The 12,622-nt window shown below is 39.6% G+C and overlaps 1 protein-coding gene and 2 long non-coding RNA genes across 3 annotated transcripts; all 3 read right to left on the bottom strand.

Annotated features, from left to right (window-relative positions):
* On the bottom strand, nucleotides 2,923-3,578 carry LOC109947547. Its single transcript, XR_002270314.1, has 2 exons — nucleotides 3,083-3,578; nucleotides 2,923-2,963 (listed from the first exon to the last, which is right to left on the bottom strand). It is a non-coding gene; the product is annotated as an uncharacterized LOC109947547 (long non-coding RNA).
* LOC109947548 lies at nucleotides 4,039-5,280 on the bottom strand. Its single transcript, XR_002270315.1, has 2 exons — nucleotides 5,004-5,280; nucleotides 4,039-4,229 (listed from the first exon to the last, which is right to left on the bottom strand). It is a non-coding gene; the product is annotated as an uncharacterized LOC109947548 (long non-coding RNA).
* Nucleotides 5,887-6,935, bottom strand: LOC109947317. Its single transcript, XM_020557259.1, has 4 exons — nucleotides 6,873-6,935; nucleotides 6,822-6,842; nucleotides 6,435-6,688; nucleotides 5,887-5,964 (listed from the first exon to the last, which is right to left on the bottom strand). The coding sequence occupies exons 1-4, from the start codon at nucleotides 6,913-6,915 to the stop codon at nucleotides 5,887-5,889; spliced, it is 396 nt and encodes a 131-aa protein (XP_020412848.1). The 5' UTR covers nucleotides 6,916-6,935.

Consider the following 12,622-nt stretch of genomic DNA (forward strand, 5'->3'; position numbering starts at 1 on the left):
ACTCCATAGGTCTGAATATAACCCTTTGCTACCAATCTAGCCTTGTAACGATTAATGGAACCATAAGCTTTATGCTTCATAGTAAACACCCATCGGCATCCAACAGCTTTCTTCCCTCGTGGCAAAGGAACTAAATCCCATGTTTTATTCTTGTTCAAGGCATCCATTTCAACATTCATGGCATCCATCCATTTGGGGTTAGATAAAGTATCCTGCAGCTTAGTTGGCACATATACACTAGATAATTGATACAAATATGATGCATATGACTTAGACAAACGATGAGTTGACACATAATGGCTAATGGGATATTTAGAATTGGCATGTATATCAGGAGAATATTGTACTTTAGGTTTCCCACGAGTGGTTCGTGGGAGTACCTGATAAGCTGACACAGATAGATCATTAGAAATTACCTCACTTAATTCACTATCACGAGTAGATTGGGGCACTGGCAGGGCAGAGGGGGGTATTGTATCGAACTCATCCATACAAGAATCACTGTCATTATTTTCAAATACAGAAGACTGGTCACTTGCTTCAGTGTGACCGGTCGTTTCGACACTGTGGGCACCTGCTTCATCTCCAGATATGGGTGACTGGTCGAGTTCCAAAGGGCGATCAGTCGTTTCTTCACAGGGACCACAAGTTTCATCATTAGATATGGGTGACCGGTCACTTGCTTCAGTGCGACAGATCGTTTCCATCCAGAGAGCAGTATCTTCAAACACATCATTCTCCAATCCAAGACTCTCCAATCCACTCCTTCTCTCCCCCTGAATTAGAGAGGAGGGAGAGACATAATAGGGAACTTCTTCATGGAAAGTCACGTCCAAAGTAACATGCACCTTCTGGGTAGATGAATGATAGCACTTATAACCTTTATGAGAAGAAGAGTAACCAATAAAGACACATCGCAGAGCACAAGGATCAAGTTTACTCCGTTGATGAGAGTAGACATGAACATATGCAAAACACCCAAAAACTTTAGATGGGCAACTTGGAGACTGAGACAGGGGAAACATGGTCACCAAACACATCATGTGGAGTCTTGAAATCAAGAACCCGGCTAGGAGTACGATTAATCACATAGGCAGCAGATAGAACAGCATACCCCCAAAGATGATGGGGAACAGACATGTCCAACATAAGGGAGCGGGTAACTTCAAGTAACTGACGATTCTTGCATTTAGACACACTATTCTGTTGAGGAGTGAATGGGGTTGTCGTTTGGTGAATAATACCTTGAGCACGGAAGAAAGATGTCAAAGTGTTATTCACATATTCGCCTCCGTTATCAGTCAGGAATACTTTGACTCGGGCATGAAACTGAGTAGACACCATAGTACAGAAATCTGGAAGGATAGAAACAACATCATGTTTATTTTTTAGCAAGAAAACCCAAGTGAGTCAAGTACAATCATCAATAAATGTGACGAACCAACGAAATCCGTTCGAAGTAACGCGAGCCGGACCCCACACATCAGAATGCACTAAATCAAAAGGCTTTGCAGCTTTACTGTCACTCAAAGGAAACACAATGCGATGACTCTTGGCCAAAATACATGTCTCACACTCAAAACTGGACTCATCACAAGAGCGGAATAAAGATAGAAACAGACGCTTAAGGTAGCCAAATGACGGGTGTACCAAGCGACGATGCCATAACCAAATTTGTTGTTTGTTTTTGACACTGCAACTTTGAACAGTATTAACGACACAATCAGGAACTGGTGCATAAGGCAATGTCAAATAATATAACCCCCCTATCCGTTTACCATGCCCAATCGTCTCGTGAGTCTTGAGATCCTGAAAAGAGCAATGCGTATGATAGAAAGTAGTAGAAGCATTAAGTGTATCAAGTAATCGACTAACAGATAACAAGTTACAATGGATATTGGGAACTAGTAACGCACGAGACAAAGACATAGTAGAAGTGAGAGAGATTGTGCCTTCACCAGTAATTGGAGAGGGCAAGCCATTAGCACTAGTTATGTATGGGTCACGGGTGTTACTAGACAACTCATCAAAAAATTTAGCATCATAAGTCATATGATCAAAAGCACCAGTGTTAATTATCCAAGTATTGAAGCCAGTACCTGGAATAGAATCAGAAACACACAAATTTGCAGAGACAGCAGCAACAGCAACAATAATGGAGTTATCACCCATAATTGCAGCAAAAACTCAACAGATCACGGCAGAGTATACAACAGAACACAGCAGAGACACAAATAAGGCAGATGCATGAAGACAACAGAGTACACAGCGGAACACAGCAAAGGCATAAATATGGCAGATGCACGAAGACAGCAGAGTATACAGTGGAACATAGCAAAGGCACAAATATGTCAGATGCACGAAGACAGGAATGGCACGAACACAGTAGAGGCACAAACACTACAACACAACACTCAAACCCAGGAGGGCACACACGACACAAGTAGAGAAAAAAAAAAAGGGGATAGAACACAGGTGGGCACAACACATAGGTAATCAGAAAACCTGGCTCTGATACCAAGTCAAACAATATGGGTAGAATATTTTTCAGGGTGTATTTCATTCTCCAAAAAAAGGTATTTATAGTACAAGGATGTAACCCAAGTAAGGTCAAACTAGGAAACAAGATAAAAATCTAATTACACAATATCTGTACAAAAAGGAAAGAAATATAATCCTAATAAACTAGGAAATAAATATCCTAATTCAGCTAGAATCTCGCTAACAACAGCCTGTCCCTTGAGCACAGTTGTTGCACTCGAAAACCCCAACATGGTGGCTATCTGTTGCTTTAACTGGATTCCTATGAATGCTCGCGGGCCTCTCCTTGGTTCCATTGGTATTTGCGGCCTCACTTTTTTTGTTTTGTGGGAGCTCTACTTGTTCAGTTCTTTTCAATCATCCCCCAAATTTTGTTTCATGCAACTCCTTGTGCAGTATTCCAGCTTCATCTAGAGGCCCATCTTATATGCAGGCAAGGCAAAGATAAAAATGAAAAGACACTTTTAATAAGCGGACTTTGGGCCATACTTAGCATAACACGCATTATATAAGGTACATAGAAAGAGGGAAAATATGGAACCTTGTTTGAGAGCTTGTTCAGTGGTGCTTGTGGAAATAGTAGAGCCTTTTCTTTCCATCTCCTTGAGCCGTTGTTGAGCTTCCTTTCAAGACCCATTTTATATGGAAAGAATAAGTGGAGTAAGTTGAAAAACACTCTTTCATTAAAATTGAGATGCACCACAACTCAGACGAAAGACTCCTTCCATAAATGGAAGTTACTAATTACACAAACTCATTAGGCCGCACACACTAACACACTCATGGAATCACATCAAGGGCAACGTCATTTTTCAACCGGAAGACCGAGAGCTAAGATGTTCAATAAGATTAAAATATCAATCATAACAATTAATACATACGTGCAATTGATATATAAACGGTACTTATGTTCGAGCAATAAGAACTAGATATGCACTTTCAACGCGTGTATATATAGTCTCTTTCTCTTGAGGGATCCCTCAAATAATTTTATTTGAGGGACATCATTTAAGGTACTCTATGATTTTTTTTTTTCCAACTATCCAAACCATCTATTTCTTAAGTCTACATTCATAGATCATCCTTATAAAAAATTAGACAAATCAAAAACTATTTTTGACATCCAGTTGTATCTTAGTGCACCGTGCACCGTTTTTAGCAATTTGCTCCAAATTTTTTTGCACATTTAGCGTTCGAAGTGCTCCCTCTCTTGGCCTTTGCTGCATTTCTCCCTATAGGCCTCACCTCACGTTGGATTGGTGAGTCTTCATCTATTGGGGTGTCCAATGGCGAATCGGTCGCCGGTGAATAGTGGAGCGGCATCTCATTCAATGCAACCGTCAGACATACACAAAAGAAAGTTGACTTGTTGTGGCATGCTCATACATAAAAGAAAGTTGACTTGTTGATCACAAATGGTTTTCAAGTCAATGGGGAACTTTACCCTACTATCACAGGAACAAATTTAAAACGGATGAACAATTTGGAAGGCCTAAGTACCACAAAAGGCATGGGTTTCAGCCTAGATTATTGATTTGTGACTTGTCCCAGTGGGGTAAACCCTATTACTCTTTCTCTACAACTTCATTTTCCAGTTACACATTATACAATCTCAGTCTGTTGGAGTGCGTTTTCACTGCCAATAGTAGCACGCTCACAAACAAACACACCAGTCTCTTGGCCAACTCCTGGCCATGCAAATAACAAAAGAACAAACAGCTTCATATCAAATTCAAGAATATTAACAAGATTAACAAAAAGAACGATGACCACAATACAAGCTTTCAAATAGTTTTCGCAGCAAGAGACACTCCCCCCAACATATTTACTCATGATGATGAACTTGAGATAGACTAGTCCGGGAAAATATTTCTGATGATCAAGTAATTTAGTCAAAAGCAACTTTGGAAAAAATTTCCTAATGATCAATTAGTCAAGACAAAAATATATAGTTTAATCTAAAGGAACTTGTCTGTGGAAAATATTTGAACACAAAGTTGACAGGAATACTCATGTTGGTGAACTTGGAATAGACTAGTTCGGTTAACATTTACTAATGACCACGTAAAGCAACTTTTGTGTGGAAATTTTTTCCTAATGATCAATTAGTCTAGACAAATTTGGATTGAAAAAAAAAAATAGTACTACACAAAAGTAGTGGAAACTTTTTGTTTCTTCTTCGGTGTTCATGGTCCTTTCACATTATGGTAAGAGAAGATATGAACCCTACTTCCATGTTTTTCTCTTCTGAAAGATATGTGATATTTCATTCAAAATATATGATATTTAATTCATATTGAATTTTTTAAAAAATATATTATTATGAAGGCAAGGCATTCATGAAAGAAAGCAATACTTAAGTTCAGCATTGATCATAAACTCATATTCATTATTTTTATCTATGGGGTAGGAGAAAATTGGACTTTAGGGTTTTTTAGATTAGACAAGGTGAGGGCTCTCACCGATCCCACCAAAATGGGAAATGTTTGGCCAAAAAGGATTCGGCCATGATGGTTGGTGCCACCGAGGAGGATCTGACCGAAGAATTGGCATATGGAGAATTGGGTGACGAGGACTTTGTGGGGCCCGAGCCAGAGGAAGACCTCGCCGAAGAAAATGAGGCTGAGGGAGAAGGACCATCAATACCAAATAAGATAGATGTTAACATGGTAGTAGTCTTACCTTCAAAATTCTTAGCCCTAGAAGGACAAAATGGCTAACTCGACGGAGATGTTTATGTCTGCCCGGCTAGTAGTGAGAAGCCTTTATACATCATGACACACATTGAAGGGATGCAGGTCTCCAATGTTTTTGTTGATTGTGGAGCCATGGTTAATATTCTTCCATAGACGATGATGAAGACAAATCTGAGAAAGATCTCATCCCAAGCAGTGTCATGAGCCACTTTGTCGGCGACAAGTCCAAAACAAAAGGAGTTTTGCCATTAAAAGTAACCATGGCCGAGCAATCTCGCGTAGTTTATTAATGATGATCAACTTGGAATAGACGGATCAACATTTATTGATGATAAGGAACTTTAGTGTGGAAAGTTTTTCCTAATGATCAATTAATCTAGACAAATGTGGAATTAAAGAAAAAAAAAGTCTACACAAAAGTAGTGGAAGCTTTTTGTTTCTTCTTTGGTATTCATGGTCCTTTCACATTATGTTAAGAGCAGATATAAGATTTTGGGTTTTTTTTTTTGGGAACTTCGAAGGTAAGATTTTATTAAATATAATAAAAGAGTTACAAATTAACAACCCAAAGAGAAACTTAACCTCAAAGGTATTCATGGTCCTTTCAAATTATGGTCCTTTCAATTTTCAAGCTATACATTATACAATCTCAGTCTGTTGGAGTGTGTGTTTTCACTGCCAATGGTATCACGCTCACAAAGAAACACACCAGTCTCTTGGCCAACTCCTGGCCATGCCAAAAACAAAAGAACAAAATATCAAATTCAAGAATATTAACAAGATTAGCAAAAAGAACGATGACCACAATACAAGCTTTCAAATAGTTTTTTCTAGACAGCAATTTAAGAAGACTAGCAACAAGAACGAACGCTCAAATTCAAACTTTGACAACCATAAAAACTCATCAATCCTCCAAAAAAAAGCAATATGAAAGGTTGTCCTTCTTGTAGAGGAAGTTATTTTACAAACCAAAAAGTAAAATAAAAATATACGTCACTCATAGCAAGAGACACTCCAACCAACCAAAACAAGCAAATAACAATACACGTAACACAACCACAATTTATTTTGTACATAGCAAAGCAGAGCAACACTAAGCACACAAAGGACAGATGAGAAATGTTGAAATTAATTTGGCTTTTTGGGCTCGTTGCCACAATTGAAAACCCCAACAAACTCGCTATCTTCTGCATTAACCTCATTGTCTTCAATGTCGCAGCCTGTCCCTTGAGCACGGTTGTTGCACTCGAAAACCCCAACATGGTGGCTATTTGTTGCTTTTTTAACTGGATTCCTATGAATGCTCACGGGCTTATCGTTGGTTCCATTGGTATTTGCGGCCTCACTTTTTTTGTTTTGTGGGAGCTCTTGCTCCGTTCTTTTCCCTGATCCCCCAAATTCTTTTTCATGCTTCTCCTTGAGCAGTTTTACAGCTTCATTTGGAGACCCATCTTATATGCAGGCAAGGCAAAGATAAAAATGAAAAGACTTTTTCAATAAGCAGACTTTGGGTAAAAACATAAATTCCATACTTAGCATAACACGCATTATATATGGTACATAGAAAGAGAGAAAATATGGAACCTTGTTTGAGCGCTTGTTCAGCTCTTTCTCCTGGGGCCTCAACGATTACAGTGGTGCTTGTAGAACTAGTAAAGCCTTTTCTTTCCATCTCCATGAGCCGTTGTTGAGCTTCCTTTCAAGACCCATTTTATATGGAAAGAATAAGTGGAGTAAGTTGAAAAACACTCTTTCATTAAAATTGAGATGCACCACAACTTAGAGGAAAGATTCCTTCCATAAATTGAAGTTACTAATTACACAAACTCGTTAGGCCGCACGCACTAACACACTCATAGAATCACATCAAGGGCAACATTTTTTTTCGACCGGAAGACCGAGAGCTAAGATGTTCAATAAAATTAAAATACCAATCATAACAATTAATACATACGTGCAATTGATATCTAAACGGTACTTATGTTCGAGCAATAAAAACTAGATATGCACTTTCAACGCATGTATATATATATATATATATATATTGTCTCTTTATATTGAGGGATCCCTCAAATAATTTTATTTGAGGGACATCCTTCAAGGTACTCTATGAATTTTTTTCCAATGATCCAAACCATCTATTTTTTAAGTCTACATTCATCGATCATCCTTATAAAAAATTAGACAAATTGAAAATTATTTTCGACATCCAATTGTATCTTACAAAATCAATGAACAAGATGCTTCAAGAAAGTACTAAAATTTCAATAATACAATTGAGTGGTTAAACGATATTGGATTTAGGTGATTTTTTGAAGAGATGATCTTTGAATGATTATCTAAAATGTAGACAGTTTGGATTAATGAAATAAAATACAGAGTGAGCCTTACGAAGGTGTCCCTCAAATAAGCTAATTTGAGGGATCCCTCCATGAAAGCTCTTTGTATATTATATACATATATATATATATTTATTAATTTCTAATATAAAGGATTTTTTTTGTGTCGAAAAAATTTCAACAGAAAACTGACATGAATAATCACGATGAACTTGGAATAGACTAGTTTGGTTAACATTTACTCATGATCAAGTAAAGCAACTTATGTGTGGAAAAATTTTCCTAATGATCAATTAATCTAGACAAATTTGGGATTGAAAAAAAATTGTACTACACAAAAGTAGTGGAAACTTTTTGTTTCTTCTTCGGTGTTTATCGTCCTTTCACGTTGTGGTAAGAGAAGATATGAACCATAAACCAAAACGCCCTTTGGACCAACTGGGAGTCCAAAGTGATCAAATCTTGTCCAAACAACTACAAAACTGTGATGTACGTATAGTCGACATCAAAACATGACCAATGACACCCATTGTCCAAAAAGTCACTATTTGGGTATTGTGGGTCCCACACGTCCAACCGACACTCCAAAAATCCACCTCGGGCCCACAACCTCAAATTTCAAATCCACTCCCACCAATGGACTCTAAGTAGTCCCGGCATCACCGTGCATCAATTTGGGCCCGATCCAACGGTTAGATTGTTCTATATCGCACGATCACACATGATTGAACGGCGATTGCTAGCCGTAACTTTGCAACACAACCACCTAAGATCGGGATGTCCGATCACCAATCCATCTATACCTACAGACTCCTCACAACACCAGCTACAACATATATAAAATCAGACACGATCCAACAGTCCAATCATTTCCAATCTAATGGTCCAGAGTTGCGAGGCTCCCCACAACACCAGCTACAACATAATTTACTAATGATAAAGCAACTTTTGAGTGGAAATTTTTTGCTAATGATCAATTAGTCTAGATAAATTGGGAATTAAAAAAAATAGTACTACACAAAAGTAGTGGAAACTTTTTGTTTCTTCTTCGGTGTCATGGTCCTTTCACATTATTGTAATATGAACCGTACTGCTTTGTTTTTCTCTTTTGAAAGATATGTAATATTTAATTCATAATATATGTGATATTTAATTCGTAATAAATGTGATTCCTGATATTTAATTCATATTGATTTTATATATATATTTTTTATTTTTATGAAGGCAAGGCATTCATGAAAGAAAGCAAGACTCAAGTTCAGCATTGATCATAAACTCATATTCATTATTTTTATCTACGAGGGCTCTCACTGATCCCAAGAAAATGGGAAATGTTTGGCCAAAAAGGATTTGGCCATGATGGTTGATGCCACCGAGAAGGATCCGACCGAAGAATTGGCATATGGAGAATTGGGTGACAAGGACTTTGAGGGGCCCGAGCCAGAGGAATACATCGCGGAAGAAAATGAGGATGAGGGAGAAGGACCATCAGTACAAAATGAGATACATGTGAACATGGTAGTAATCTTACCTTCATAATTCTTAGTCCCAGAAGGACAAAATGGCTATCTCGACAAAGATGTGTATGTCTGACCGGCTGGTAGTGAGAAGCCGAGAACACAAGGGGAGGTCTTAGCTATGGCCTCAGATGAGGTGATCCCCAGAGGGATGCCAAACATGTATCGTCATCTCAAGCCATTATACATCACGACACGCATTGAAGGGATGCGAGTCTCCAATGTATTTGTTGATTGTGGAGTCATGGTAAATATTCTTCCATGTGTCCATATTTTGTTATAACATTTAGATCTCAAATTTCAAATACGATTTTCGAATAAGATTCTCGGTCCCCACATGTCGATATTTATTATAAATTTCTAATCTCATATTTCAGATAAGATTTTCACCCTCTAAAATTGCGCAACGTGTCATCTTTATCTTCTAAATCCCTCTATAAAACTATACCCTCAACTCAGACCTCTCACACCATTTCATGTTTATCCTTTCGTTTCTCATATTTTACAAAACACATTCTACTATCAATGTAAGATCCCTCATCAACCAACGGAGAGGGGGTGATGTGCCTTATATGTGCACATCCGCATCCATCTAGCACGAGGCCTTTTGGGAGCTCACTGGCTTCGGAGTCGTAGGAACTCCAAAGTTAAGCGAGTTGGGGGCTAGAGCAATCCCAGGATGGGTGACCCACCGGGAAGTTGCTCGTGAGCTCCCAGAAACAAAACCGTGCGGGCAAAGAGGGGGGCCCAAAGCGAACAATATCGTGCTACGGCGGAGCCGATCCCGGGGTGTGACAATTTGGTATCAGAGCCACTCTGCCGTGTGATGCGAGTGCGCCGACGAGAACGTCGGGCCCTTGAGGGGGGTGGATTGTAAAATCCCACATCAACCAACGGAGAGGGGGTGATGTGCCTTATATGTGCACACCCGCATCCATCTAGCACGAGGCCTTTTGGGAGCTCACTGGCTTCGGAGTCGTAGGAACTCCGAAGTTAAGCGAGTTGGGGGCTAGAGCAATCCCAGGATGGGTGACCCACTGGGAAGTTGCTCGTGAGCTCCCAGAAACAAAACCGTGAGGACAGAGAAGGGGGCCCAAAGCGGACAATATCGTGCTACAGCGGAGCCGATCCCGGGGTGTGACAATTTGGTATCAGAGCCACTCAGTCGTGTGGTGCGAGTGTGCCGACGAGGACGTCGGGCCCTTAAGGGGGGGTGGATTGTAAGATCCCTCATCAACCAACGGAGAGGGGTGATGTGCCTTATATGTGCACATCCGCATCCATCTAGCACGAGGCCTTTTGGGAGCTCTCTGGCTTCGGAATCGTAGGAACTCCGAAGTTAAGCGAGTTGGGGGCTAAAGCAATCCCAGGATGGGTGACCCACTGGGAAGTTGCTCCTAGAAACAAAACCGTGCGAGCAGAGAGGGGGGCCCAAAGCGGACAATATCGTGCTACGGCAGAGCCGATCCCGGGGTGTGACAATTTGGTATCAGAGCCACTCTGCAATGTAGTGCGAGTGTGCCGACGAGGACGTCGGGCCCTTAAGGGGGGTGGATTGTAAGATCCCTCATCAACCAACGGAGAGGGGGTGATGTGCCTTATATGTGCACACCCGCATCCATCTAGCACGAGGCCTTTTGGAAGCTCACTGGCTTCGGAGTCGTAGGAACTCCGAAGTTAAGCGAGTTGGGAGCTAGAGCAATCCCAGGATGGGTGATCCACTGGGAAGTTGCTCGTGAGCTCCCAGAAACAAAACCGTGAGGGCAGAAAAGGGGGCCCAAAGCGGACAATATCGTGCTACGGTGGAGCCGATCCTGGGATGTGACAATCAATGTCTAACTCGAGGAGGGTGTTGGAGAGGCAACATCGAGAAGATGAAGGCGCAGATGTTGAAGAAGATGTTGAGTTGGATGAAGTTGTTTTAGCAATGGGTATGCTCAATCAATCAAGGCAACACCACCATGGTCGTGTCCCAAACGTGGACAGACATAGACACTTTCGAGGTAAAAATCTCTTGGAAATTTACTTTATCCCAAATTCATTGTATTCTATTTCTGATTTTCGAGGGAGATATAGAATGCAGCCTCATTTGTTCCAAAAAATCATGCATGATGTTTGCAATTACGATACATACTTCGTTCAGAAGTACAATACTGTTGGGGTTTTGGGTCTTCTTCTAGAGCAAAAAATCATAGCTGCTTTACTTATGCTTACATGTGGGGCATCTGTAGATCAGCCTGTTGGAGTGCGTTTTCACAGCCAATAGTAGCACGCTCACAAGCAAACACACCAGTCTCTTGGCCAACTCCTGGCCATGCCAATAAAAAAGGGGCAAACACTTTCATATCTAATTCAAGAATATTAACAAGATTAGCTAAAAGAACTATGACCACAATACAAGCTTTCATATATTTTTCGCTAGACAACAATTTAAGAAGAATAGCAACGAGAACAACGCTGAAATTCACACTTTGACAAACATAAGAACTCATCAATCCTCCAAAAAGAGCAAATGGACGAAGTCAAAGTTTAATGCTTTGTTTGGAATTATGCTTTGTTTTGTGTGTGGTTTGTAATGAATTAAGGTTTGTTTTGATGTATGAAATGTTTTTAATAAATAAATATATTATTTAATGCTTTCTTTATTCAACAAAAGAGAAACAATACAACAAATTAATACATATGGCAACTCTTTCAATACAACCTAATGGTTTTGATCATTTAACCAATCCGTCTTGCTTAGTCCATCGTCATGGAAAAGCTTTCTTCTCATAACATCCCTTCGTTTTAACTTCCAATAAGACTTTGTTTCAGGAGACATATGGCTCTCATCCATGGCCATGATTTTCATCTCTTTGTCCTCCATGTCTTGTTCTTGTGCATGCTGCATTTCAATTGCATATGCTTCATATCGTACCTTGTTAGCTTCTTATCTTTTCAAGTCTCTCTCAATTCTCAGTGCACTGTTTTTAGCAATTTGCTCCAAATTTTTTGCACATATAGCGTTCGAAGTGCTCCCACTCTTGGCCTTTACCGCATTTCTCCCAATAGGCCTCGGCTCACGTTGGATTGGTGAGTCTTGATCTATTGGGGAGTTCAATGGCGAATCGGTTGCCGGTGAATAATGGAACGGCGTCTCATTCAACACAACCGTCAGACTGGTGAAAATAATTTTTAATCTTTAAACAATTCTTCACAATGTCCCAACATTGGTGATTGATGAAACTTTTTTTGCCTTCTCCATTGGCACTAAACCACATTTGTGTTTGAATAATTTATTTAAAAAAATTACAAATGCAAGAAAATATAAATAAATAAAAAGTGACATTAAATTGAACAAAACGGTATTTAGAAATATTTTACCTCTTTGCCAAGATTTTGACCACTTCGAATGTTCTCCTTTGCTTTTGTCAACGCATTCCATTTCCCTAACTCTTTATTCAAAAATTTCCACCTATGCCATTTCCATAAGAGCCGAACTCGATCTTTCACAAAATTCTCCATGAATTTTTCTCCACATATGAGAGGA

The sequence above is a fragment of the Prunus persica genome, chromosome G2 (genome assembly GCF_000346465.2).
Source record: "Prunus persica cultivar Lovell chromosome G2, Prunus_persica_NCBIv2, whole genome shotgun sequence".
In the NCBI taxonomy this organism is placed as follows: Eukaryota; Viridiplantae; Streptophyta; class Magnoliopsida; order Rosales; family Rosaceae; genus Prunus; species Prunus persica.

Excerpts from the sequence above, each read along its gene's own strand:
- LOC109947317 (XM_020557259.1), bottom strand. The coding sequence starts at position 6,915 with ATGGAGATGGAAAGAAAAGGCTTTACTAGTTCTACAAGCACCA. Across the intron at positions 6,843-6,872 it reads TACTAGTTCTACAAGCACCA|CTGAACAAGCGCTCAAACAA; the intron begins CTGTAATCGTTG and ends CAGGAGAAAGAG. Across the intron at positions 5,965-6,434 it reads GCGACATTGAAGACAATGAG|GAGTTGGCCAAGAGACTGGT; the intron begins GTTAATGCAGAA and ends TGGCATGGCCAG.